This window comes from Sarcophilus harrisii, chromosome 5 (assembly GCF_902635505.1).
Source record: "Sarcophilus harrisii chromosome 5, mSarHar1.11, whole genome shotgun sequence".
In the NCBI taxonomy this organism is placed as follows: domain Eukaryota; kingdom Metazoa; phylum Chordata; class Mammalia; order Dasyuromorphia; family Dasyuridae; genus Sarcophilus; species Sarcophilus harrisii.
The window spans coordinates 13008534-13035966 of record NC_045430.1 but is presented as its reverse complement, the minus strand read 5'-3'; the positions used below and the strand labels follow the sequence as shown (position 1 = coordinate 13035966).

Genomic DNA, 27433 nt, shown 5'->3' with positions numbered 1-27433 from the left:
GAGGGTCAGAGTCCCCTACAAAGGGGCAGGAGGAAGCCACTGAGCTGGCTGAGCAGGGGGAACGTGGTCAGATGTGCCCTTATGGAAGAGCCCTTGGGCAGCAATGTGATGCCCAGACAGACGGGCCGTGTTGGCCATCAAGGACATGGGCTCATGACGGGGGAGGAAAGGCTGCTCTCCTTTTACTGTTTGTTCATTTGTTCAAGGGATTTAGGGCCAGCCAAAACCTGGTCTGGGGGCCTACCAGCTCTCGTCTCCAACGATCTGAAATCCTGGCTGGAAGAGGCCCCCAAAGGCCTCTGCTCACAGGACGAAGGCCACGGGCTGCCCTCCGCTTCTCCAAAGGCCCAAGCTCACACCCCTCTCCAATACCATTCCTTCCCAAGTTTAACTGTTAGGTGGCTTTGCCTGAAGTGAGCCAAAAGCTGCCTCCTTCCCCTTTGATGTCAAACCATAAAAGCTTAGCAGGAGCGATTTTCTCAAACCCACCTGAGAACAGAAACAGCCTGTAGAGCTTCCTCAAAAGCATGGCGAGGCAGCCTCCAGGCCTGGGAACCCACGGCCTCCTGGGAGGACCACTTCCCTTCTGGGCAGCTCTCAACAGGGAGGAGCTCCCTCAGGAGGAGCCCAGGAAGTCTCTTTGTAATTTCATACCCAGCTCCCAAAGCTGGGTCTGTCCTAGTTCTGGGGGGCCCCAGATAATCCCCCTCCCATAGGGTACCTACTTTTCCCTCCACTTCCTGCCTCTCCCTTCCCTGCCCCCACCAATTCTGGCACCTCCAGATAAAACATCCTCAAGTCCTCTGATACTCAGGGAGAATAGCTTGGCATGGAGGGACACCTCCACCACCATCATGGCACCCCCACCACCAGCGTCTCCCCTAAGGAGTGATGTCCAGAACGGAACAAGGCTCTCCGGAGCCAGGCTTCTTAAACTCTGTGACCCCTTTTTGCCTGAGAAATGTTTACGTAACCCTGGGTACGTAGGAATATAAAACATACAAACCATTTCCTGACAATAAATCAAAATTTCTGACCCCTAGATTCAGTTATGAGAGCCCAGAGAGGGTCCCAGCCCCCAGTTTTAAGGAGCTGGGCCGAGCAGGGCAGAAGCTGGCAGGACGAGTGGGCTCCAGATCTAGACATCACACTTGTGACAATACAGTTGAGGCGGGCACCGGCCATTCTGGGCTGCCCCTCTCCCCCCGGAGCCTGGGACTGAGCTCCCTGGGGGCACAGCCAGGGGCTCTCTGCGCTCCCTCCTCTCCCAGCCGGCCCCCTGCTGAGCCCCTGGAGGCAGACCCAGGGGGAGCTGGGAAGTCTCTGTCCACGCCCTGCCCAGTTGGCCTGAGCAGCTGTCTCCAGTATACACACAACAAAGCTGGTTCAGGAAGGATTAGAGGGCAGAGTCAAATGGGGAAACAAGAACTCTGCCCTCAGCAAGGGTGTTTAACTAGATTTAAAATAGTTTTGATTGAAAACAGCGAAGGGATCATCTCCCCAAGTGCCCCTGCTCTTAGGGACAGTGGGAGAGGCCGAGCCTGAGTCTTGCAGGCTGGAGGCCAGGGCCCCCTCTGCCTTCTGGCTCTGCTCACCCCCGGTGCCTGGATCAAAGGGAGCTCCAGCGTCCCTCCAGCTCTCCCCCCCCAACCACTGTGCTCCCCCCAAAGTGAACAATGGCAAGCAGATAGACAATCTCCTCACGTGGCCGATTCCTGAATACTCACAGCAAGGAAAGAGCCTCTAGAATTCTCCTTTTGGCAGCTCTGATCTTTGATGCCCCCAAGTTCCTAAAGTGTGGGGGCCAATGCTCTGACCTCCACGGGGCTCTTCCTCCCAGGGTCCCTCTGGCCTCCCAACTTCCTCGCAGCATCACTGCGGCCCTGGCAGCTGGGAACCTGAAGCGTCACGGCTGGACAGCGCACTCTCCCAGGCTGCTTCCTGCTTCCTGCCCATGTCTGACCGGAGCCTCTCGAGGGCGAGGGCCTTTGTGCCAGACCTCTCACTGACCCTGACTAAGGGGCTCTCCCCCAGGCAAGGCTACACCCTCGTGACAGGGCCCCGGCTGCCCCTGCTCTTGTCCCCAAGGCCGGCCCCGACCAGAGCAGGGTCCAAGTGCTCTCTGAAGGGGCGATCTCATTAACATACTTGCAGCGGATGTAAACAACAGCAAGAGGGGGGCGTCCTGGGCCTTGCTGAGCCAGGAGGGATGGGGGGGGGTCCCAGGTCTGGCCCAGAATCCCGCTCCTCCCTCTTACTCCTGGCAGCAGTGCAACCCCAAGATTCTCAGTCTCCTGTCTGTAAAACCCAGGGGCCGGTGAAGGTCCCTGCCCGCTCATAAAGGGGACCTGGAGCACCCTAAGTTCCTCTGGGCTTTTCAACAACAGGACAGACAGTCCCTCCTGGGGGTGACTGGGGTCTAGTCCCTGCTCAGGGGCACGGGAACGGATGACGGGACCTTCTCTGCTGACCTGAGCCTTCACAAACCTTGTCCCCCTACAAGCCTGGGAACTCCCAGCTTCCATTTTAATGGAAATCTGGCAAACCTCAAGCCTACAGGGAAGGAAAATGAAAACAAGCCCCTAACTCCACCACATCCCAAGTCTCCTCCCCTTCCTTACAGTCCATGAACTCCCCCAACCCCGGCACCTTCCCAGAGGTCAGGAAGGACTAAGAGAAGTAAAAAAGTGCTGTGAGAGTATCTCACACACACGCGCGGCTGCCCCTGGCTCCAGCTCCACGCGGGCCCAGCTGCCACCGCACCCCCGGCCAGCAGCAGGCCAGAAGAAAGCGGCTTCAGAAAAGGCTCCAGGTGCCGAGGGGAGAAGGCAGGAAGTGGGGCCCCCTGACTCCGGACGCCAAGAGCTGGCGACCTTTGGGGTGGCTGGCCCCCCCCAGCAGATGTTCTGATGTTTGCAAACACTCTCAGAGAAAGGGAGCCGAGAATGGCGTTGCTAGGAGATGGCTCTCGCAGGGCAGCAGACTTCCTGCTCGGCTCTGACTCGGCTTCACAGGGGGAGGTGGCGGGAAGGGAACAAAGATGGCCTACGGGGCCGGGGAAGGTCCGCCCACCATCTGCCACCACCGCTTGGGCTTTGTCAGAGAGCTCAGGGGGCTGGTGGGCCTCTCGGGCAGAGGAGAGTGCCTGGGACCCTCCACCCTCCTCTGTGTTCCAGGAGGAGTGAGCGTGGGGCTGCGCCACAAGGGCGAGGCCAGGCCTTTGCTCCCAGGGGAGCACCTTCCCGGGAGGGCTCCCAATGGCCTTCTCAGGAGCCACTCGGGGTGCTCCCCCACCCCTGGGACTCGGAGGCGTGATGGCTCGGGGAGAGGGAGCAGCAGCTGGGACCAGACCCGGGCTTCCTGCTGTGGCCAAAAAGGTGGCCTGCGCCTCCATCTCTCCTCCAGGAGCTTCCAGGTGTGGAGAAAGGGAGGGAAAGGTCGGCATGTTGGGGGAAAGGCTTTGAGGAGAGGAAGAAAGGGCTTGGTGCTGAGGGCACAGCCCCGGGCTCCTGCTTTCGTTCCAGTCCTTCCCTTTACCTGCCACATAACACAGGCCCAACCACACCAAGTGCCTCAGTTTCTACATCGGTAAACTGGGGGCAGGGCTGGTGCCGCTCACTTCCAAGAAGTGCTCCATCAATGGGGAGGGGAGCAGGAAGCAGAGGATGGGGGGCTCTGCCCCGCTGGTCCCCAGCTCGGGCACAAGATCCAAAGATAGGGAGGATGGGCTGCCTGCTGAGGGATCTCCGCCCCGATTACCCCCTGCCCCATTGGGACGGACCAGGAGAAAAGTCTTGAGAGCCTCTGCCCCTGGCAGCAAAGGGTGCTCCCGTTCCCCAACCCATGCAATGGGACGTGTGCCTGCGCCCTCCGCCATCTCAGCTCAGCAAAAAAGCCTTCAAGGGGAAGCTGAGGCTGGGCTGCCCGCCCCAACATGGACAGGACCCCAGGAGCAGTGCCAGGGGAGCCAGGGAGAAGCGGGCCCTGCCTGGGAGCCCCCAGGGTCTTACCCTCATAGCAGTCCCGCACAGTGCCAAAGTACACGTAGTACTGGTCGTTGGTGAAGAAGAGAAGGCTGAGCCAGGAGTCGAAGGCATAGATGGGCACGATGAAGAGGATGCGGACGATGTAGCGCTGCTCGTTGGGGCAGCTGTAGCAGCGCAGGTGCCGGTAGATCTGGGGGCAGAGCCAGGACACCGCCGTGAGCCCGGGAAGAGGCTCCCCCCAAGGGAGGCAGCCAGAGCCCCCAGGGGCCTGAGAGGGCGGGGGTCTGGCCCACGTCACTGGCATGCCGTGGCTGGCCTGCTTCCCTTTTGGCACACGGCGGGGAAAAGGCCTGGATGGGGTGGGAGCCCGGGGGCTCTGTGCTCCAGCACCAGTTTAGATCCGTTAAAGGAATCTCTTGCTGGCTAGAAACCTTCCCACGCTATCAGGGAGATCACACCCAGGGCACCTCCCACAGACGGGCCCTCCGCAGGGGTCCTGGAAAGCCAGGGAAGCTCCCCTCCCCTGCCGGCAGGGCCAGAGCTCACCTGGTGGCCGGTGATGAGCAGGGCCGTCCACACAAAGAAGCCAGAGATGGCCTGGGCGGCGGTGGTCATCAGGAAGATGGGCTGCTCCACAGCAGTTGGGCTGCCTTCGGGGACCCAGGAGAAGCTGGGAGGGGCGGCAGTGGTAGGGGGGGAGGCCGGCTCGGGGGCCAGCACGGCCTGGGTCACCATCATGGTGCTTTCTGGCGGCGGCTCCCCCTGGGGAAGCCCTGGAGCGGGACGCAAGCCTGGAGAGGGGAACAAACACCTGGTGTGAGGTCGGGCCCGAGCCTGGGAACAGCCCCCGGGTGAACGTGTGGGCCACGGCCCCCTCGAGGAGCCTGACAGGGGACGACGAAGGGGCGACGCGCTGCCTGAGACGGAACGGAAGGAGCCGCGTCCAGGAGGAAGTGGGGTTGGGATGGGACTGAAGGGGGCCGGGGAGGTCGGTTGGAGGAGGGAGGGGGCCCAGAGCCAGAGACGGGCCCAAGAAGGCCAGCCAGGCCACAGGGGGCCAGGGATGGACATCCTGGAACAACGGCCAGGCAGAGGGACATCCATGCCCCGCTAACTCCCCGGGCTGCAGGGGCCCAGAACCTGCCTCAGCAAAGGGGACTGAGCGAGGGTGCTGCCGCCGTGGACCTTCCCTTGGGCTCGCCACCCCCCGACAATTTCCATAGAAGCCCCTGACACCGCCATCACCCACTCTCCCACACCCTCCCCAATCCCCATTCCAGTCACACAAATAAAGAGCTTGTGCCCACGTCACAGGAGGGAAAGGGAGGCTCTCACAAGCTGCACCCAGGGCTGGCCTGGTGGGACCCCCGAGCCCGGTGCTGCTCCTGCCGCAGCCCGGCCTCTGGAGGCACAGAGGGGATGGGCCAAGGCTGGCGCCCACACCAAGGGCCGGCAGCTCTCCCCAAGCTCCCGGAGGGCGCCCCACGGGCTCACGGCTGCCACCTATGGGCGGGCCCAGAAGGGCGGCCCTCCCAGGCTGGAGCAAGCCCTCCCCCTGCTGTCCAAAAGTGGCACAGACTCCCCGTCGGGCCCTTCCACGAGGACCTCTCCCTGGGCAGAGAGCGTTTCATTTTGTCCCAAGGGGCAGAGACGCCACATAAACCAAAACATCGCCGTCGGGTTATTAATAGTTGAGTTGCTGGAATAATGATCCGCTGCTGGCAATGAGCCAGAACTAATCTGAAAAGCCATGGCAGGGGGGAGGGGGTTGCCAGGCGCCTTGGCCTTGTCCCGTTCTCTCAGGGAGGGCACCAAGGCATTTAAGCCTGGAGACCCCACCCATAAGCAGGCAGGTTGGTGCAGCCGGCAGAGCTCTGACCTCTGAGAGAGGCTCCCTGGCAGTGGGCCCCCAGGCAGGTGGCAATCCCTCTGGGTCTCAGTTTCCTCAGCTGTAACACAAAGGGGTGGGCTCGGAGCCTCTCAGGCCCCTTCCTGCTCTCCTTCCAGGATCACTGACCCTTCTAGGTCGGAGGCCGGGCTTGGACCAGATAATCTCCAACTCGGCCCCCACCGGGGCGCAGCTCATCGGCCAAAGAACCGGCCCCCGTCACCTCGTGGCTCCCGAGCAATGCAGACAGGCCCTGCCCGGCACCCAGATACCCGCCGGACAGAGAGAGAGGCCGGGGCAAAACCGGGGCCGGAAGGAACATCTGGAGGGCTCGGGGAAGGCTCTTCCCGGGGTGGCGACTGCAGCAGCTGGGGACGCTTGGGCAGACACTCGGCCTGAGACTAGGCCGTGATATCGCTGCCCTCCCGAGTCAGAGGCCAGAAGCTGGAACCGGCTCTTACTTAAACACGAGGCTTTTCTTTTTCTCGAAGGCAACCGGGGTCAAGTGACTTGCCTGGGGTCAACTCAGTACTGAGTGTCTGAGGCTGGATTAGAACCCTGGTCCTCCTGACTCAGGCCGTGCTCCATCCGCTGTGCTGCCCCGTGGCATTTCCATGAGGAGGGGAAAGTGCCAAGCCCTGGGGGGAGGGGCGATCAGGAAAGCTTCGCAGAGGAAGGAGGCACTTCTGGGCTAAATAAACCTCACATGGAAAGGCTGGAGCAATGAAGGCCCAGGGAAGGGTTTTAGGCCCGGGAAGCGCTTCGGCCATTGCAGAAGGGGACAGAAGCTCGGGAGGGGTGGGGAACCAGAACAGGAGCTTGAACCAGACTCAGCGGAGCCTTTAGGGCCCGGCCCAGGGACCGCCTGTGCATTGACATGAGCCAGTAAGGAAGGAGGGAAGGGAGTGAATGAAACGGTCAGACCAGTGTCTGGGGAAGATTCTCCTGACAGCTGGAGGGGGCGGCCGTTTGTTAAATAGGGATTAGACTCCTCCAGCCCCAGGGACGGACCTGAAGGGAAGGAGCAAAAGTTCTCCGCAGGGAGGCAGATTTCGGCTCGGTATCCAGAAGGAATGTCTAAAGAAGCCGAGTCGTTCAGCCACACAGAGGGCGCCCACCGGGTAGGGCAGCAGCCAGCGGGCACCAGGCAGGGCCCGGCCGAGGGGACAGGGAGGCCAGAGAGGGCTCCACGCAGCCCCAAGAGACGGGTGGGACAAGAGCAGGGTTCTACAACCGGACCTTGGGAACTTTTTTAAAACCAGATTGACAAGACTCCCTCCCGCCTCCCCCTGCAGATGCTACGGTTCTGGATGAACCTTTTCTGGGCCCAGCTTCAGCTCCCTCTGGCCTCTCCCCTGGTTTTATGGTGCAGGGCTGCCACCATCTAATTAATCCTAGTTCAGGACAGTGGAGAATCATTTATTTCTCTCCCCAGCTGTTTTCTACTGTTCCAAACAAAGCCACAGAAACCCCTTTGTTTCCTGACTGGGAGCCTGGGCAGCCCTTTGTAATCCCTTTACCCAGAGGCCAGTGGAAACCAGAAGGGGAAGCCACACCTAGTCAGATGTCCGGCACTGGGCGGCACGGGCCCACTAGGAAAGGCCGTAAATCATGGAATCTGGTTGGATCCTGCGGGCTTCCACCTCTCCTGGCTGTACACAAACACGCTCAGGACCACCAACGCCTCCCAAAGCGAAAATCGGGTCATCCAGCACTTCCTTGAAAGAGGATCCCGGCTATGGCCAGTTTCCATGCAGGTTGTAAAAGCACGCACCAAAGACCCCTACCGGGCAAGGCCCTGAGGGAACAGGGGAGAGGTCTGAGGAGTGGAAGAGGAGGCAGGAAACATGGCACCTGCTCTGAGCCTGAAATACATGTGGGGCTCCTCAGGAACGCCAGACCCACAATGCCTAACCCTGATGGCATGAGGGCCACCTCAGAGGGTCGTATCTCCACAAGGAGGGAGGGAGGAAAGGGAGAAGGAAGGAAGGGAGGGATGGAAGAGAAGAAAAAGAAAGAAGAAAAGAAGAGAATAAAGAAAGAAGAGAAAAGAAAAGAAGACTGAAGGAGAAGAGAGGGATCACCCATCTAAAAACTGTCCCCAGGCACTTCCAGAAGGGGCCTCACAGGATGACTCCAACATGTACAAGCCCCTGAGCCCCAGTCCGGATCTATCCCCAGCATCCCAAACCACCAATCAGGTCCCAGAACCGCCCTGTGGCCCAGGAGATCCATCAGGCATTGGCCAGTTCAGATTAAGCCGGAAAGAGGCCGAAGCTCCTTTCTCCAGCATGCCTTGTCCCCCCCAAGACTTTAGAGCACGGGTCTGAGTCTAGAAAGAGGGAGGTGGGCAGAAGGACTGGGGCCGGGCCCGGGCAGGACAAGGCCTGTTGGGCTCCGAATCCCTCAATCCTATACCACAATCTCAAAACACATGGGGAAAACCCTGGCTGGCACAGGCCAGGATCCCAAAGGCTCTGGCGGGCGCTGGTTTTTAAGGAGTTCAGCTGGCTACAAAGAGACTGAGGGGACGACACTCGCCTTCTTCCAGCAGAGACGACCTGCTCTCACCCCATCCGGGATGACCGAGGTCATCTGGGGTTTGTGAGGGCTCTTGGACAACAGCCTTGAGATGGGAGCGCAAGTGAAATCATGTCCATTCTGCAGATGAGGAGACTCGGCCAGAGAGACTAAGAGGGGTTTATGGGAAGCTGGTCTCTCTGAACCCAAGTGTTTCTACTTAAGCCACACAATGTCTCTGGCAGAGCTCAGCCATTCCCACAGAATCCCCTGGAAAGTGTTCCTGGTCTCCCTCTCAACAGCACCCCCATTTCTGGGCTTCTTCTGAGAGAACGGGAGATCCCTGAGCCCGTGTCTGTGAGTCTCACAGGTTCAGTTCGCCCCTTCGTTCTATACAAGACCCTGGCTTAGGACCAGAGGGAGACAGATGCTCGAGCCCTGGCCTCTTCTGGGGGCCTATGGCGGACGTCCTGCACATGCAGAGGAAGGGGCCGGCGCCTCCTGATGCAGGGAATCACGAGCCAGGGCCCTGGTCCCGGTTCTAGCGTGCCTTAGAAAACACCGTCCTCACCCAGTGGAAGTGGGAAATTGAGGGCCACAGGGAGGCTGAGCTCCATGTATTAGAGGAGGAGGCTGGAGGCAGGGAGGCCAGTAGTCCCAAGAAGGGCCAAAACGCACAAGTGAGAGAACGGAGCCTGGCACACACAGTCGGGGCCTACTTATTGCCTGATGTCCAAGAAATGATTCCGGTCATTCCCAGGAAAGAATCTGAGGCAAGACGTGGCGTTGTAAGGACATTCAAATGAGGTTCCCCTGTGTCCCTCCTGCCTCTGCTGAAACCTTGAGATTCCCTAAGGTGGTCGTCAGTGCTGAACAAGTGAGAAATAAGGGGCGTGGCCGGTGACCGGGGGTGTCGGGCTCCCAGTCGGGGAGAGCGCTCTGAGCAGAATCCTGGGGCCCAGGGGACTCCCAAGGGGGAGGACAGGGGAGAACCTCGGGGCTGACGGGCACTGAAGCAAGGGGATCGGACTGCGGAGGGGACCCGTGAGCACTGAACGGGGCCTGCACTCGACAGGAAGGTGACAAATGGCAGACAACTCCTGGGAGCCGTGTGGCCTCTCCCTGGAGCCGGTGCCCACCCTGCTGATCATTCTTCCCATGGGCTCCATCCGGGACCTCCACAGAACTAGGGCTGTGGGTCCCCCAGAAGCCAACAGAGGCACTGAGATGCTCGCCGTGCAGAACGGGGCGAGGAGGTCATCACAGAGGGAGGGCATCGAGGGGCAGGCAGCCTGGGCCTCACAGCCTAGGGGGTTCACAGCATGGGGGGTGAATACCTGCAGTGGGCACTGGTCAGGCAGGGGGAGGAGCGAGCAACGGATGGCACCTCAAACATGCCACAGTACTTCAGCTCTGGCTATGGTGGTGAGAAGGGTGCGGCATGGATGGGAGCGCCCAGAGGTCCATGTGCCACGGGCTCGAGCTGGAGCCACAGGGTTCCCAGGGGGAGCTGGGCGGGGGCCCACGGGTGGCCACTCTGCCTGGCCACGTTTCCCCAGAAGCGACGACTTCCACCAGAAGCGCCCCTGAGACGAGGCACCCGTTCCCAAGAGCAGCTCCCCGGCAGCACACCCAAAGCAGCCGGCTGAGAATGAGTCCCATCTGACACATCACGGCCCATTTTAAATGGGCCACTGACACCCGCCCACTCCCCATCATCCGACCACCAAGTGCAGATTGCTGATGGTGACAAGCTAGATCGTCTTTCTCCTCTGCTGACCTTATTCTCCTCCATTTTTTTCTTAACTCCCGCCTGCCATTAACTTCTGAATCTGCTCTGGGAGGGAGGAAGCAAAGGGGGAAGGTCATTTCTATTTTAATTTTTAAAAACTAAAAACTCCTATGGCTTCTATTTTTGTTCATTAATCTCAAAGGATCAAAGCACGCTGAGCTCCAACTATGAAGAGCTCTCTCACACAGCTGTAACACCCACAACATCCACGCTAAACTTATCACAAATTAGCATGTACGTCTACAGAATATTTATGAGAAAATGATTTTCTTTATCAAAAAGAAATCCTCCTTTTTGCCTGGTCCATTGAAAACAGACTCGGGCCTAAGCTCAGCTTGAGCACCTAACAGCCGAAAGGATTTCCTCGCTCTCCGATATTCAGGAGCAACAATGAGCCCCTTTTTGCCCGAGCTATTCTTCCCAACTCCAGACAACTTTATCTGCTCTATTAAGGGGAGCTTAATTAAAGCTCTATTAAAAGGAGCTCCCCTGCCTTTTGTGGGGAGGCTGACCCACATTAGCACAGGGCAGCCATCTCAGCAGTGAACCCTCGCCCAATGAAAGAGGGCTGGGGGGCTTCTCTGCACAGGTTACCTTCCTGAAACGGGATCACCCACGCCTGGAGTCAGGCAGGGGGGAGAAGTCTGCCTTCTTGCCAGACCCTCTCATTCAGAGGCCCCCTGATGCCCCACGGGCCCAGGAAGAATGCGGCTCGGTCATGAGACGCGGAGATCTGAGAACTGACCTGGACCCAGGCCGCTCAAGTCGGGGTTTCTGTTACTGCCACTGTTTTGTAAAGTCCCACTGGGCCCCTCACAGGAGGGAATCAGGTGATCTGGCCTAGAAGCGGGCTTGAAATGCCTTAATCCAGGGCAGTGACAGAAAAGAGGGAGTCGAGAAAACGGAACTCTTTCCAATGGGTCCAAAGTCACACAGGAGCAGACTCCCATCTCCCTGCCTGATTCAGGGGTACAGACTACCCCCCACGGCCCAGCCTCCTGGCCTGGGACCGTCCCCAGCCACCTCTTGCACAAAGCCTCCTCTCCAGACCCGGGGCCGCCTCCGGCCCTGGGCCTCTCCAGACCACTCTTCTGGCCCTGGATCAAAGAGTGCCTTCCGATCCTGCTCCTGTTCCCGGAGGTCCCGGGCTGGGCTGGGGATAAATCCTGTATGGCCCTGGGTGTGCCTTCAGTGCCACGGGCAGCCAGCTGTTCCGGACACAGGGCAGGGGGTAGGTGCCGGGACCAGAGATGCGAGGTCCAGTGGCTGAGGCGCAGGCTGTGGGGCTGGGAAGGGCTGAGCCTCTGGCCCGAGCTGGGTCCAGCTACGGGGAACCAGGCCATCAATCCAGGAGCACTGGGTGAAGACTAAGTGGCCAATCCTCTGCTCAGCCTGGGAGGCGGAAGCAAAAAGGCAAAAGCGCTTCTGCCTTCAAGGAGCTTCTGCAGAGGAACAAAAGCAGAGATCCAGAGTGAATAACAAAGGGAAAAGGCTCCTAGAGGGAGGGGAGTGGGGGGGGGGGGCGGCAGAAGGAGAGCGTTCCAGCTGGGCAAATGATGGAAGGGGAGATGGAGCACTGGGTCTGAGGGACAGCAAGGAGGCCGCCTGGCCTACGGAGGACATCCAAGGGAGCACACCTCAACACACTGGAAACAGAGGGGAGGAGAGCCAAGATAGCGGATCAGCAGCCACCCAGACAAACCTCCCTCCCTCCCCCTCCAGATAACTTTAAATAGTGCTTCCGGTCAAATTTTGGAGTGACAGAGCCAACAAATGTCAGTGTGAACTAATTTATTTAGCCCAAGACTACTCAGGAGGTCTCCAGGCTGGGGGCCGGCCTGGGAGTGACACCAACAACTGGGCAGGGCACGGAGGCAGGTGGGATGTCAGCAGCAGCAACAACTTGGGGAGCTCTGAGCCCAGAGATAGCAAGGGGGCGAGACAGCCGTCAGAAAGAGATTTCTGGGGACCCTCCGCTAGCATGGGGCGCAGCTGGTGCTGACTGGCAACGCTCTCACCCGAGACAGTTCTAGGCCACAGTGCCGGGGCAGAGAGGGGCCCTGGAGGGAGCGGGGGCCCTGGCTGCAGTGCCAAGGCAAGGAGGAGCATCTGCTGTAAGGGAGTGGGGGGCGAGGGGGGGGTTAAAGACCTTCCTGGGTAAGAACTAGAGCGAGCCAGCAGTGACAGTATGAAAACCCCGAAGCTGCCACAGTGCCCCCCACGCCCGGATGAGCAGAGTTCAACCTGAACATAACGTTCAAAGTCAAGAAACAGACTGAGAAAACAGGCAAACAACAACAGAACCTACCCATAAAAAGCTCCCGGGGTGCCAGGACTGACTAAGTCACAACCCAGAAGGCAAAAATGTGAGAACGCCTACCAGCAGAGCCTCAAAATAAAATGCTCCTGGAAGCCAAGCCCAACAAGAATGCCTAAAACAGTTCAAGAAAGCTAAGAGTAGTAGAGGAAAAAATGGGGAAAAGGGATGCAAGGAAATCGTGAAAAAGGAATTAACAGATGCACAAAAACTCACTCAAGAGCTACTTAAAAGAGCATTTCAAGCCTGATTTTAGGCCAAATCATCCGATTCCCTCCTGCAAGGGGCCCAGTGGGACTTTACAAAACAATGGCAGTAACAGAAACTCCATCTCAAGTGGCCTGGGCTCAGGTCGGTTCTCAGATCTCCGCATCTCATTTAAAAAACAAATAACCAAATGAAAAAGATGGACAAAAGTTCACTGGTGAAAATAATTCTTTAAAAATTAGAATTGGGCAAGTGAAAGCTAATGAGATTAGAAAAAAAAGAAAAGGAGAAGGCCTTTCTGTGCAAATAGACTGAGAGCACCTGTTTTTGGTGGGAAAGAATTAGAATCAAGGAGACGTTCCCAACAATGGCTAAACAAGTAGAGGGATATCACTGTGACGGGATACTGGTGTGTTCTGAGAAACGATGAGAAGGACGGTTTCAGAGAAGCATGGGAAGACTTACGTGAACGGATGTAAAGTGAAGTGAGAAGAACCAGAGAACATTGTAACAATGAGCAACTGCGGAAGACTTGGCTTCTCTGAGCAATACTACCATCTAAGACAATTCTAAAGGATTCATGATGGAAAAATGCTCTCCACCTCCAAAGAGGGAAACGAGCGCAAACTCAAGTATAATTTTCTGACTCTCATTACTTTTCCCCCAATATGGTGAATATGGAAATAAGTTTTGCATGATTTCACATGTATAATTGAGATCCTATTACTCATCCTCTCGGTGGGTAGGGGAGAGAGAGAATTCAGAACTCAAATTTTGAAAAGGAAACACATTTTTATAAATATTAAAAAAATAATTATTCAAAAATTATTATTAGAAATAAATTAGATTAGAAAATTATTAGATTAGGAATTACTAGAAAATACAAATTAAAAAGCTAGAAATGACTGATCCCAAGGGGCTGATGATGAAGCAAGATGCCCTATCCACGTCCCGGCAGAGACAACAGACTTGAGACACAGAATGAAGATCTGTATTTCAACAGGGCAACGTGGGAATTTGTTTTGCTTGACTAAGCATAACTGATACAGGAGTTTTGCTCTTTTTCCTCCCCAGAGATGCAGGGGTGAAGGGTAAAATAGAAAATAAATTCTTAGCTGAAAAAATTGTTAGAAAATAGTAAGACTGCAGTGGATAGAGCACCAGGAGGACCTGGGTTCAAATCTGGTCTCAGACTTAAGGCTTCCTGGCTGTGTGACCCTGGGCAAGTCACTTGACCCCAATTGCCTCAGCAAAACAAATAAATAAAAAGTAAGACTAGAAAGGTAGGAAGGGGCCATTTTATGAGGCGCTTGAAGGCCAAACCGAGGGGGACATATTTGATCTGAGAAGTAAAAGGAAGCTTCTGGCGTTTCCCTGGTGACACGGGATGACTGCTGTGGGAACCATGTGGATGATACAAAGGAACCGGGGGAGATGAGGAAGGAAGAGCCACTGGGAGCCTCCAACTACAGGCCACAGAAGCAAAGGTGGCGGCGGCTGTAGGAGTGAAGTAAAGGGAGGGTAGCAGGGAAGATGCAGGGATATGGAGAGAGGGGAGTGGTGGGCGAAGGGGAAAGGCTGGGTGCCTGGGAAGAGGGAGGGCGGGCTAACCTGACAAAGGGGTGCAGAGTACTCTGGACTAGTTACCACGCTGCCCACTGCGTCCTTAGAAGGAGCCCTGGGGCTTTATCTGGGCTGAGCCCTTCCAGAAGGGGACCCTATCTCCTGGGAGATAAAGGCCCTGGTATATAGGGAGTAGAAGGAACTCCCCAATCCGCTTCTTCCTGGTGGTGCGACTGAATGAGGCTCTGGGCCTCTCTGGGCCCCATCTGTCAAATGGGCACACCACCAAACATGCCACTTATTGCTGGGGCTCTTCCAAGGCTTTGTAACTTAACAGCGGTGTAGAAACGAGAGCGATGCCTCGTCTACCCTAAGGGCTGTTAAATAGGCACGGGGGAGTCTGGCCCACTGGGGACTTTTTATTTGCTTAGCCCTGAGTGGGCAAAACTGGAAGTAAGGGACTCTAGTGAGGTAGAATTTAGCCCAAGATAAGGCCGGCCCTTGGGAACAAGAGCAGCCTGTGGGCCACTGGGGAAGGTCTCCGTGGTGGAGGTCTGCTCAGAAAGGCAGGAGGAGCCCCCTGCTGGATGTGGTGGAGAGGGTGAAGGGGGGGGCTGCACCCCACGCTGCCGCAACTCCAGAAACTCATGTAATGTCTGTGGGTTGGGCTGCACCAAGGGCACAGGAGACGCCCGTCCAAGGCATAGGAGGACTCCTTGGGAGCCGCCAGCCCTGGCACCTTCCAGGGATCTTCAGGGCCCTTCCTTGGCCAGGATCTTGCGTGATCTCCCAACCACCAAGTTCAGGGATGAGGATCCTGGGGCCCTTTCTAGCAGAGCCCTGAGGTGTCTGAGGCCGGAGGGAGGGCCTGAGTCCCGAGGCTGGCAGCCAGCCTCCCCAGGCAGTGGCAGTCCCAGGTAGCTGCCTCCCCCTTTTCCCCCAGATGACCCCATGCCCCAGGTTGCCTAAGGCGCAGCCCAAGTCCTGGAATGTCATTTTAATTCAGAGAAGCACCTGTTGATCAAGGCCCAGGAGACAAGGCCTTTGGGAGATGCACCCAAGGAGACACAATCCCTACCCATGGGGCCCCCCACCTAGTCAGGAGGCAGAGACCAGACAGCCACACAAAACGGGACATCGGGTCACGAGGCCCGGGGGAAGACAGCCCCTTCTGACCAGACCGAGCGGGGGCTGCAAAGTGGCAGACGTGGAGTCTGAGGCAGGACTCTGGCCATCGTGGCCCCACAAAGGGGGACCAAGTGGGGTTGGGGCTGGTGAGGAGACCCAGCGGCAGCACAGAGATGAGAGGGGGCACTAGGGAGGGCACAGAGGCCCTGGGGTTTGACTGGCAGACTGACAGGCACCAATGACCACAAGGAGACTTCACGTAAAGGTTTACATCATTCACATGCCTGTCTGACAGGAGAAGCCGCGCTCGGGCTGGAAATGGCTGGCGCAAGTCACACGGCTGGCAAGCATCTGGGGACGCAACATGCACAAGCCCACGTGGGCGCCAGGGCAGCAGATTGGGGACACATTCAGAGTGGTGGTTCTGAGCCTGGACCCACCACGGCAGGGGGACAGAGCACCACCCCCCAGAAACAAATCAAGGCCGGGGCACTAGAGTAAGATGCCATCGGTCCTCAGACACCCACTCACTAGGTGACTCACCCAGGGGCAGCCCAGATCTCCCCGAGCCCCCCGCCACATGGCCCACTTCTCCCTCAGAACTTTTGCTGACCAGGGGTCCCCTCCCACCACCTGAAGGAAAACTTCTGTTTTCCCTCATTCAGCTGAACCTCGATGGGGAGAGATGGCTGAACCCCCCTTCTGCTCCACGTCCCATGGGAAGCAGTCACAACCCCTCCCCCCACCAAGAGGGTCTCACGGGGGTGGCGGGAAGGCCTGCTACCGCGCCATGTGGCCAGGGAGCCCCTGTTCCTGGGGGAGGCCCCAGCCTGCAGACAAAGGCCCTTCCTGCCAAATCTGGCCCATGCTAGGAGCCAGAGCGTAAGGCCACAGAGGACTCCTAGACCCAGCAGGCCCGTAAGGAGAAGGGCCACGATGGCCAGCTTTTCTGCAGCACCTACTATGTGTGAGGCACTTCACAAAGGGGAGCCCACCACTGCCGCCCTCGGGTTCCTTATCCCACAAAAAGGCCAGTGCCCTGGACCATCCCTAGGAGGCCCTGCCAGCTTGGGTTCTGAGGCAAGGGGAGGTTCTCCCCACCAGGGCAGCATCCCACCTCATTTTAATTGACCCCACTGGGCCCTGGAGAGAAGCCATGGGAGATAATTACGGATGCGACGCTGCTGCAGAGTGCGGGTCCTGGGCTACCCAGCGAGCATTAAACGCCGCCTCTGGCATGCCCGCCTTTCCAGCCAAGCGGACCCGCCATAAACACGCTAGCGTGCCACCCTCCCCATCATGGCTCCTCCCAGGGGCCTCTGGCTGGAGCGTCCTCCCCTGCGTTTCCCAGGAGCCCCTTCCCAGCTCTCTGACCTCCTGGAATGCAGGACTGCATCCTACCGGCCCGGCCTCGCAGAGCCCGGCTCCCCTCCCCACTGGGCCGGGTCCCTGCCCTCAGTGAAAATCAATTCCACCCTCACTTGAACCCTCTCCCCCAGGCCTGTGACAGACAGCCAGAGGGGGCACTTGTCTCAGCTCACAGCAGAGGCCGGGGGCCGAGGCGCGGCTGTGGGGAAGGAGCATGGGCCTGGAGGTCTCTGAGAGCCTGGAGCCCCAATTCCCAGACGGGGAGAAGGGCTGGTGAGCCATTAGCAGAGGGCCCTCACGGTGGGTAGCGGGCACCCCGGGTTTCTGGCTAGGCCCAAAGCCTGGCCCGCCTAACTGCGATGTTGCAGGGCTCTCCAGCCCCTCCATCCCCTCCCCAGTGGGAGCCACAGAGGGCAAAGGGCACCAGGTAAGGAAGGGCTACGGGCAGCAGCTCGAAGGGGCAGGGCAGAGGGCGCCCACACGGCCTTTTAGGGATGTTGCTCCTTCTGGCAGACGGAGCTTCTGCAGAGGCCAAGAGGGAACGAGTTCTCTGTATAAAGCCAGTTCTGGCCTCTGAACGGTCCGCTTGGGCAAACCTGGCCCCAGCCCCGGCGGCACCCCCTGCCAGGCTGCCTAAGATGGGGCACAGTGAGTGGGCACAGACCGAGCCTGAGAGCAGCTTCCTCGCACTTAGGAAACACGCTCCGGGGAGGGGAGGCTCCAGAGCCTTTCCCCATTCTGGACCTGCCACTGTGCCCCCTGAAGAAGCAAACAAAATGCCAGCGAGAGGAGGGTGTCACAGGAGTCAGGTGTGCTCCCTTTGTGCTCCTGTAAATCATGACCCTGAGCCCTGAGTCCCGAGTGCCTGAGTGGCGGCACTCGGGGGCCTCCCTGGAGGCCGGCCGGTCTTGGAGGCTGGGGCTGAGGGAGACCCACAGGGAGCAGAAGCCTGCCCCCCTCCCCCAGGTTGTCAAGGGCAGCTCTTCCTTCTGTCCCCAGATCCCAGAGGAGCCCTTCCCTCCTTACCCTGAGGCAGCCTCCCCCCATTAGGCCCAGGGGTCCTGCCCCTTTTTGTACCCTCAGAGCTTGGCACAGGGCCTGAGTAGTCAGTCAGTGAATGAGCGCTTTCCCAGCCATCGGTTGCTGGGTCCACCCTTAGGGCACAGAGTGAATGGAGAACGCCTCAGAGTTTGGGGTCTGGGCTAGGGTCTCCACTGGCCAACCCCGAAGCTCAATTTGGCTAATGGCCAGCCCACTCTGTGGCCCCTGGCCGGGCCCTGTTAGCTGGGGCTCCCAGAAGAAGGGGAACCCAGCCTGTGGTGACCCGCCCCCGTCCACATTATACAGCACATTCTGCTCCATCCATAGCACCCCACCCCCAACCTACCCCTGGCCCCAGGCTTCAGGGAAATGAAATATCCCAAGCTTGTGAGTGTCCCTAGTTGGTTCTGGGGAGGCAGGACGGTGAGTAGGACCAGGTGGGAAGGCCACTGGCCAGTGAGGCGCCAACGATGCTACCAAGGGAGTGAGCACCCCCTCCCAGAAGCGCCCCGGCCCGGCTCGGGCAGCTCCCGGGGCGTGATCTCCGGCCCACACCGGCCTCTTCCTCCCGGCTCTATTTCTGTCCAGGCCCCAGCAGCCTTTCAGCCACCTCAGCTCTGCCCCCACATGCCTCCAGCTGCCCAGTCTCACCAGGTCTCCGCCCCAACACCCTGGCATCCGTCTCTCTTCACTCCCAGGGCCACCACCCTCACTCAGGGCCACTTGTCTGCAGGACTGGAAGTGCCCCCAAGGGAGCTTCCTGCTCTGGGCCCTTCCTCCTCAAGAGGTCCTGCACAGCTGCCATCATAACCTCCTGAAGGCACAGTCCAAGCGTGGCACTCCCTGCTCGGCAAACTCCACAGCCTGGCATGAAAGGGGGGGTTCTATAGCCTGGCACAGGGGGCTCCCAACACTGAGAACACTGCCCTCCACAGCCTGGCAGGGGGTAGGGGGGTCTGTTGCCATACCTAGAGGTGCCCCCTTGGCTAAGGGCTTCGGGCCTTTCCAGCCCAGTTTCCTGAATTCTCACAGGCAGGTAGTGCTCCTGCATCCGCCCCCCTCTCACCCAGTCAGGAATGATGCCAGTTTCTCTTTAAAGCCATCCTCCCACTATCACAGACCCAGCGGGCCGGGACCCCGATCCACACCGAGTCTCCCCAGGGCATGTTTGTGGGCTGTTTTATGGGCGTGTGGTGGATCCATGCAGGCGGAGGGGGGACCAAGCTCCCCGTGGGGAAGGTGAGGGTCAAAGGCAGGACCAGAGGCGCCAGGGAAGCCCCTTCCCCCAGCCTCTCTGGATCCTGCAGCCACCCCCACAGGCCCAGCCCTCACAGGCCCAGCCCTCGCAGGCCCAGCCCTCGCAGGCCCAGCTCGGATGCCCCTTCCTCTAGGCCAGGCCAGGGAAGGTCTCATCCCTCCCCAAGACAGATCAGACACTGTGTCCCCCTACTTCACCAAGTACGTGACGCTGTCTGGTGGGCCACTTGCTTTATCTTATTGCCCTATTGTATTTCATGAGAGCAGAGCCAGCATCCTATCCAAACTGCGCCTTCTCAGCTGGAAACTGGGACGAGCAGGCTCTGAGGCCCCTCCAACTTTCAAGCCAGAACCCTGTGAAGCTGCTTGAGTTTTCTGGGCCTCAGTTTCCCCATCTGTAAAAAGAGGGAGCCGGAGGGGTGGTCTCCGAGGCCCACTGATTCCAGGCCTGGCACGGAGCTTCACATACAGGAGGCCCTTAACGTGGGCCCAAGAGGTGCCACGGAGAGCTGATGGGAATCGTCCCAGCAACCTAACACCTGCTCGGGCTGCGGGACCCTGAGACCCTCCTCTCCAAGGAGGTGAGAGGGGAAGAAAGCCTCAGCAGAGATGGGAAGCCTCAGCACCCCACACAAAGAGACAGAGACAAGGAGGACTCCCAGAAGCCAGGCTGAGATCTGGGGCATCCATGCGGACTGCGAGCACAGCGGAAGGGGCGGGGGCCCTATGAGCCTCAGAGCTGAGAACCCGGGGTGAACAGCAAGAGGGGAGTCAGCATTCTGTGAATTCCCGAACCATGTCTCAAGAATGGCGGCTTGGGCAACTGGGTTAATGCCTCGAGCCCGAGTGTCTGCAGTGGAACGCGGCGAGGAGCCTCCCCCTTCCAAAAAGGTGGCTGTGACCCCGTCCCTGACAGCCTGCAGCCTTACCCACCACTCCTGGGTGAGACGTCACGCCCTTCCAGGCGGGAACTCTCCCTTCCCATTTCCACCAAGTCCAGGAAGCGCCCGTCTAGAAAACTTCCTTTGCCCCGGGGGGACTCCCACTTCTGAGCCAGACCCTGAATGGCCTTTTGGGGGTGGGGAAGGAGATCCGGCACTTTGGACACTGGCTTGTTCTCATGAAACATTTCAGTACACGCCGGTGTCCTGACTGCGTGTGTGCCTTCCGCCTACTGGCTCGCTCCACAAGTATTTGCCACCACTGTATACAGGGCACGGGGCCAGCTTTAGCCTGGTGGGGGCGGGGAGCAGAGACCAAGAGACAGTTTAGGTGTCTGGTCCAGCCCCATCTTTCCCCCTGACTAGTCACTGAGACGAGGCTGAGTGAGAAATCTGATCTTCCTGTGTCCTTGGGAAAGAGAGTGACTTTTTCTGCAGCACGCTGACAGATCGGGGTGGAAGTGAGCATCCCATCACTGGCCTCTGCAACAGCAAGGAGACCACAAGCCAACCCGGGTCCCCTCACTTTCCTTTCCCACTGACCTTTCCTTCCCCTTCCCACCCACCAGACAGAGGTAATGCTTTCTGGAACAAATCCAAGCCGCAGCCGTGGTGGGTCACCTAGCAGCCTGTGGGCCAGCCCAAGACTTGGGCCTGGTGTAAGCAAAAACTTATTAGGAATCTCCCTCACACAAGGGGCAGAGAGAGGCTGGCCGCCCCACCGGGTTCTAGTCCAGGCTGGGCAGGACCGGAGCATCCCGGAGGCCCCCTTAGGCTCTGTGTGTCAGGGAACATTAGCCCTAATAAGAAAGGTCTAGCAGAATGAAACCCATAGTCAGAGAGACCGCCAACTGAGCAGACTTGGGACAGGGGATTTCCTGAATGGGGTCCTCCTGGAGTTTATCTCCCTCAGACAGGGCTCTTCAAGGATAAAACAAAAGGGGGAGGGGTTTAAAAAAAAACAGTACAGAGACAAAAATACCAGTAGCTTAAGTGATAAGGAGGAGGGGAAAGATATGAGGAGCAAAAAGGTGAGGAAAAGAGAACAGATCCTAGAGGAAGAGAAAAAGCCGAGGAAGAGAGAAGAACCTATTTCTTTGACCTCTTTTTTCTTCCTGCTCTTCTTTTATAAATCCAAGCGAGTGGACCAACAGGTCAAGGAAGGGATGTTCAGAAGCCATCTATCACTGACCATTGGCCCCAGAGAATCTGGGCCTGGAAATAGAAGGCACCCCACGGCAGTGATTCACCCCATTTCATATCACTTGGGGGATATCTGGGAGTCTCAAAGGAAGGTAGAACTTTTAGGGGGAAATGTAGCATTTTTCTAAGTAAAATTAAGGGATGAAGGAAAAGACTTGTATCAGGTACCATGATGCACCTGGTTATTCCCTCCAGAGTCCTCAGCCCATGAAGGGGATCTGGCCAGGCCCGAGGAGCCTGGGAAGCAGAACCAGGGGCCAGGGCCTTCGCACACCTGTCTGATGGCCGCTAGGGCCTGGACGGTGGCTCTCCTTGATGGCTGCAGGGCGCCGGGAGCCAGTGGCTCCTCCCAAGTGAGGTCTCTGGGGTCTACTCTGAAGGATGTAGCAGCTGCAGAAGCTGGAGTGCTGAAACGGGCCGAAAATTTCCAAGGTGGAAATGGGGACAAGAGCTATTTCCCGATAGATAAGTGCCCAAAGCATGGAAATCACAAGAAAGTCTGTTCCAAATGAAGAATCCGAGCAACGCCGACCCAAGGCCGCCAAGCCCTCGCCTCCCACCCATCAGCTCCATGAAGAGGACCAAAAACGGAAAGCGGCAACTGCTGGAGGGGTTGTGGGAAGGCAGGCTGTGAGCTGGTCCGAGCCTTCTGGAAACCACTTGGAAGTCTACTGGAGAAGTCATGACCTTGGGATGCCAGTATGAGGAGGAAGAGGAGGGGGAAGAAGATGAGGAGGGGAGGAGGAGGTCAGAGACCCGTGTGTAAAACCACTTCTAGTACCCATTCTGTGATGGGCGCTTATCACCTGGGGAATGGCCAAACAAACCGAGGGAGAAGGATGTGCTCATTATCTCCCTTAATCTGTAAACTCCAGGGCCTTCTTTTGTATTCAAGTACTGGACCAAAGTCGAGGCTTACTAAACCTTGGCTGGCTGATGACCTCAGAGGGGTGTGTGATAATGATAAACCACAAAGGATTTGGGGAAACTTTATGCAAGATCCTTGGAAAGACCCATTGGGTCATCACCGTCTGCGACAGCAGATTTCTTCAGATGTGTTGTCTTTGCTGAGTTGTTTTTTTCTCTTCCTCTTAAAGTGAGAATTTGCTCAGGAGATCCCCCCACCTCCAAATGTGGAGGAAAGCCGGACTGAAAGACCTCAGAACTCTGCCCAGCCTGATAACCAGGGGGTGGGACTTCCAAGGACCTCCGGCCTCCTTCTCTGCAGGGCGAGGGGCCTGCAGTGTGTTGGCCAAGGGAGTGATCTGTTGCCAACGAGGACCAGGGTGCAGAATCCCTGGGAATTGGCCACGGAGTAATAGAAAAGCAATGAATGATTCAGAGTTTCAAAAATTCACCTTTGTCAAATCAACTGTGTGGTGAACACGTGGGGTATGAAAAGGCATATATATTACTGCAAAGATTGATCAAGAGGCCCGCCCTTAAACTCCAGGAACTTACACACTATAAATTAGGATTCTGTGGAAGAACAGGGACACAGGCAGTTATTTAGGTTTCAAAACAATTAAGAGGCCTCCCCCTACCTTCCACCCCAGGGAATTCCCTGCGTGGAGGGCAAAGGGCTTGGCTGACTCTCCTGGTCACAAACATGAAAACACAATCCAAGGAGGAGCAGCCACTTCTTCCTGATTCTTTACAAAGGTGGGGGTTCATGGAAGTGTATCGTTGCATACAACTGCAGGTTTCTTAAAATGTGTTGATTGTCTCTGCTGAATAGTTGTTGCTTTCTCTCCCTCTTACCAAAAAAGAAAAAAAAAACAAAAAAACAAAAACAAAACAATTTTTCAAGAGATAGATCTCTAAGAAGAGAAGAGCCTACAGGGAGAAATCCAGGTGATATTGTTTTAAAAACTCAACCCTATTATCTTCTAAAAAGATAAGCCTCTCCATCCAGGACAGTAAGAAGCACCTCTATAGGCCAAAAGTAAATCATTACCAGGAAGCCTCTGCCTTTCCAAGCCTCTCCAGTCCAAGAAATCCAGGAAAAGTCTCCTTGAAAAAACCTGGGCCTCCAGCCCAGGCAGGGCTCCTCCTGAAAGCTGCTAGGAGACCGAGAGAGGAGAGGGATCACAAACAACAACTCAGATTTCCAGGTAGCACAAATAGTACCATCCCTCCTGTCCTGGGAAAAGAGAAGCTCAGGAGGGAGACTCGGAAGCTGCCCTCTGAGGGGCTCTTGTCTCAGGCAGCCTCGCACAGACACCCGCTGGTCACCTCTCTCCCAAATGACCCACTCGAGGGAGGTCACAGCCCCCAAGACCCCAGCCCAGCGGCCTCGGACAAGACTGCTCCGTAGCACGCCTCCAGCGCCGCCAGGTCAAGCGAAGAGTACTCGGCGGAGAGCCAGAAGCCCTGATTTTGGGTCTCTCCCCTTTTCCCAGCTACTTTCCTGCCCCAGGTACCACCTTCCCACCGGCCTTATATCATCTGTGATATAAGGATTGAGCCACACAACCTCTGAGCACTACAAACGTCCAGTTGGGTGAAAAGCTAAGGGCCAGGGAGGCAGCTTGTGGGAAGCCATAAACACCAGGTAGCAGAGGCCTTCCCTCTGAGACCAAGCCACCCGCTGGGCAGGGGGAGCGAGAGCTTATTTGCCTGCCTAGATCCCGGCCCCTGGGGGCGCCCAGACTCGGCGATTGCAGAAAGCGCACCATCCAATCAATAATGGATGCTCTTACCTGGCCCAGGGGCGCGGAGCAAGCAGCCCTCCCGATGCCCCAAGCCCACACAAGGGGGTGCGCTCTTGGTCCTGGCCAGAGGAGGTGGGCTTTTTAAAGCGTACCTCCAAACCCGAAGCGGCCCGGCTCTCCCAGAGCCCCAGGGCTGAGGCGGCAGGCTCCTGCCTGCACCTGTGCCTCCCCACAAGCAGCCAAGCCCTGCACAGGCTACTCTGAGAGCAGCCCGAGTCTGCTGCGGCCCAGCCTGACAGACCGACCCACCCACCAGGTACCGCCAAAGCCGCCAACGTTTCAGAGATCCCCACCCCAAGGCAACGAGAAATGGGAGATTAACATCGGCTCCCCTGCCGGATGTGAACCAAAAGATCAGGGAAGGATCTCGGCTTCCCCAAGTTCATAATGTGTTTTAAAGCCCCATTTTAAACGCCAGGTTGTAACCTCCAAGTTGTAGATGCTTACAGGAAAGTACACACGGAGGCCCGGGGCGAAGCGGGGCAAGGACCAGCTCCGTACATGGGAGCCCCTGGGCTTCTCTCCCCCCTCCCACCACACCGAGGCTGCCCCTGCACAAGCAGAGTCTTTCCCACAAGGACGGAGGGTTACAGCAGCCGAGGGAAGCGCTTTCTCCTCCTGGGGCCTCCCAGCAGGCTCCCGCAGCTGATGGGGACCTAAAGGGTCTCCCCTCCCTCCCTTACCCAGAGAGCTTGGGCCCCGAGGGGCCGCTGGTTGGGAAGCAGGCGGTGACACCTTGTACCCGCCCTCGGGCGCCAGGGAAAGCGGCTCCCGCGGGCGTGCCCGGGGCTTGGGGATGCAGCAGGCACTTAATAAAGGATGCTTGCGCCACATTACGCGCCCATCCGCGCCCGCTTCGGGGCCTCCGGGAGCTCTCGGGGGGGGGGGGGGCGCGGGCTGAGACCCCCAGTCCCACCCTCCCTCCCTGGGCGGCCGGCCGGCTTATGTAACGGCCGCAGGGCTGGGTGTGATAACCGAGTGAGAGCCGGCGACGCTCCCCCTGCCGAACGCCCGGGGCGGGGGGCTGCACCCCGCTACGGGGGCCTAAGGTCAGGGGCCCGAGCAGCGCGGGCGGAGGAATCAAAGCCCACCCCCACCCGCGAGAAGAGGGGGCGGGAGGGGGCACTGACCAGCCCGCTTCCTGCAGACCCCCAAGTTGGGGCGAGCCTCGGTTTCCCCATCCGCAAAACGGGACCCTCCCCGCTCCGAGCCTGGGAGACTCATCCCGGAAGCCCAGCCGGGGGGGGGGGTAGGGGGGGTACCCTCCCGCCGCCCTCCGCAGGGACCCGCCTCCCCCGCCCCGCACCTTCCCCGCCCCCTCCCCATCCCTCCGGACACCCCACGGGAGGCCCAACGGCACAGGGGCCGGGCCGCGGCGCCACGTCGCGCCCTCGGCGGGGAGGGGGAGGGGGAGGGGGAGGGGTCACGCACCCGCCCCGGGGCAGACCGGGAAGGCGCGGGGATTCGCACGGAGCCGGCGGGGCAGGGCGGGGGAGCCAGGACGGAGCGGGCGGGGCAGGGCGGGCGGGGGGCGCACCTCCTCCTCCCCCTCCCCCGGCCCCGCCCCCTCGGCCCCCCAGGCCTCCGGCCCCGGGGTCTCCCCGCCGGCCCCGCCGGCCGGGAGGCGGCCGTTACCTCAGGAGCCCATGGCGGGCCGTAGGGGCGGCGGCGGCGGCGGGAGCCCGAACCTCGCTGGAGCCGTGCGGCCGCCGGGCCGAGATGACTGGAACGGCGCCGGGAGTCGCTGAAGGGGCGCGCAAGCGCACTGGGCCGCCGCCGCCGCCGCCGCCGCCGGGGAGGGGAGGGGAGGGAGGGCGAGCAGGAGGAGGAGCTTCAGGGGGCGGGGCGAATGAGTGAGCTCACCCGCCGGGCCTTAAAGGGACCGCGCTCCCCTTCAACCGCCCCGCCGCCCTTTTTCCTTCTCCCCTTCTCTTGCCCTTTTCTTTTTCTTACCTCCTTTGCGCTTGTCTTTTCCTTCTCTTCTGTCGGGTTTTCCCCTCCAATTTTCTCTTCTTTTCCTCCTTTCCTCTCTGTTCTCTTCTTCTGCCCTTTTCTCTCCTCCTCCTCCTCCTCCTCCTGCTGCTCCTCCTCCTCCTCCTCCTCCTCCTGCTCCTGCTCCTCCTCCTCCTGCTCCTCCTCCCCGCTCCTAGCTCACTCCCTAGCCCTACCCTACCTACAGGGTCTCATTGGAGCCTGGGGAGAAATCCGGACATTTTCATTCCCATTTTACAGATGAAGAAAACGAGTCTCAGAGAAGGGAGGGGCCACGGGAAAGGTCACAAAGCTGGCGGGAATGGAACGTGAAGACTCGGGACTCCGAGATCACCAGGGACTCCCCTGACCCTGATTCTGGGCCCATCGCTTGACCTTTGTGGACCTCAGTTTCCTCACCTATATAATGGGAATGATAACAATAGCACCTACTTTCCAAGGTTGAAGTGAGGATCAAATGAGAGAATAATCACTGTAAAGCGCTTAGCTGTGGCACACAGTAGGTCCTGCACACATGTTAGCTCTGACATCCAACAGCGGCATCATCCTGGGTCAGTCATTGAACCTCTGCCTCAGTTTCCTCAATCCTACAATGGAAATGACTGCGATTTACTAGCAGCGGCTTTCTAATAGCGTGTGAAGTAACAGATGGACTTGGTTTTGGTTCCTATTTTTTTTAATGTGATGTAATAATATATTTAAATTCTTATTGAAATAAAGCTGGTTTCCAGAAATGTGACTGTATATGTAACCTTTTTTGTAGTAGTTTTCATAAGCTTATATGTTATAAAGGAATAAAATTTGGTGATCCTTAAAAAAAAAAAAAAAAAAGCCCAGTGCTTTGCCCAGTGTACACAGTGTAAATGTGAGCTATTATTATCATTATCATTCCTCTGATACATAATAGTTGTATGACCATGGGCTAATGGCTTAACCTCTGTTTACCTCAGTTTCCTCATCTGTAAATTGAGGGTTGTAATAACTCCTACATCTGAGGGCTGTGGTGAGAATCAAGCAAGATGACATTTCTGAGACCCTTAGCACATAGTAGATCCTCTATAAATGTCAGCTCTTTTAATCAGGATGACTCCTCCTTTGACACTTACTAGCTATGTGACTCTGGGCAAGTCTCTCAGTGTTCTCATTGGCCAGATGGGAGTGATAATAACACCTGTGAGCAGTCATGGGGACAGGGACAATGGATAACAAGACTTAAGCCCTCATAACAATGTGGTGATCAACCTTGTATGGGGGGGATTGATGGATGGGGAAGAAGGCCGCCCACATGGACTCTGGGAACAGGATGTGATGAACACTTTTGGACATGGCCAAGGAGGGAACTCATTTTGCTTGCCTCTGCATATTTGTCATAAGGCGTTTCCCTTTTCTCTTTTGGTCGTTCTTGCCTTTCCTTTTTTATTCCTTTTTTTTTTTTTTTTTTTTTAAACAGGGTAGAAAAAGTAGGAAGGAGAGGAAAAAAATGTCTGATACTTGAAAAAAATTAACTTTAAAATGT

General features: G+C 57.7%; 1 protein-coding gene across 3 annotated transcripts in view; it reads right to left on the bottom strand.

Annotated features, from left to right (window-relative positions):
* Positions 1-25900, bottom strand: part of TMEM184B (transmembrane protein 184B) — a 39201-nt gene extending 13301 nt beyond the window's left edge. The window contains exons 1-3 of one of the 3 annotated variants that reach the window (XM_031940368.1): positions 25879-25900; positions 4533-4777; positions 4011-4176 (exon numbers count right to left, since the gene is read on the bottom strand). In XM_031940368.1, the coding sequence (XP_031796228.1) occupies positions 4011-4176; positions 4533-4724 (358 nt within the window). In that variant the 5' untranslated portion in view covers positions 4725-4777; positions 25879-25900. Of the gene's footprint in view, positions 1-4010; positions 4177-4532; positions 4778-25560; positions 25719-25878 lie in introns of those variants that run through there. The other 2 variants (XM_031940367.1, XM_031940369.1) reach the window with 2 other exon arrangements.
* Positions 25901-27433: the final 1533 nt, after the last annotated feature.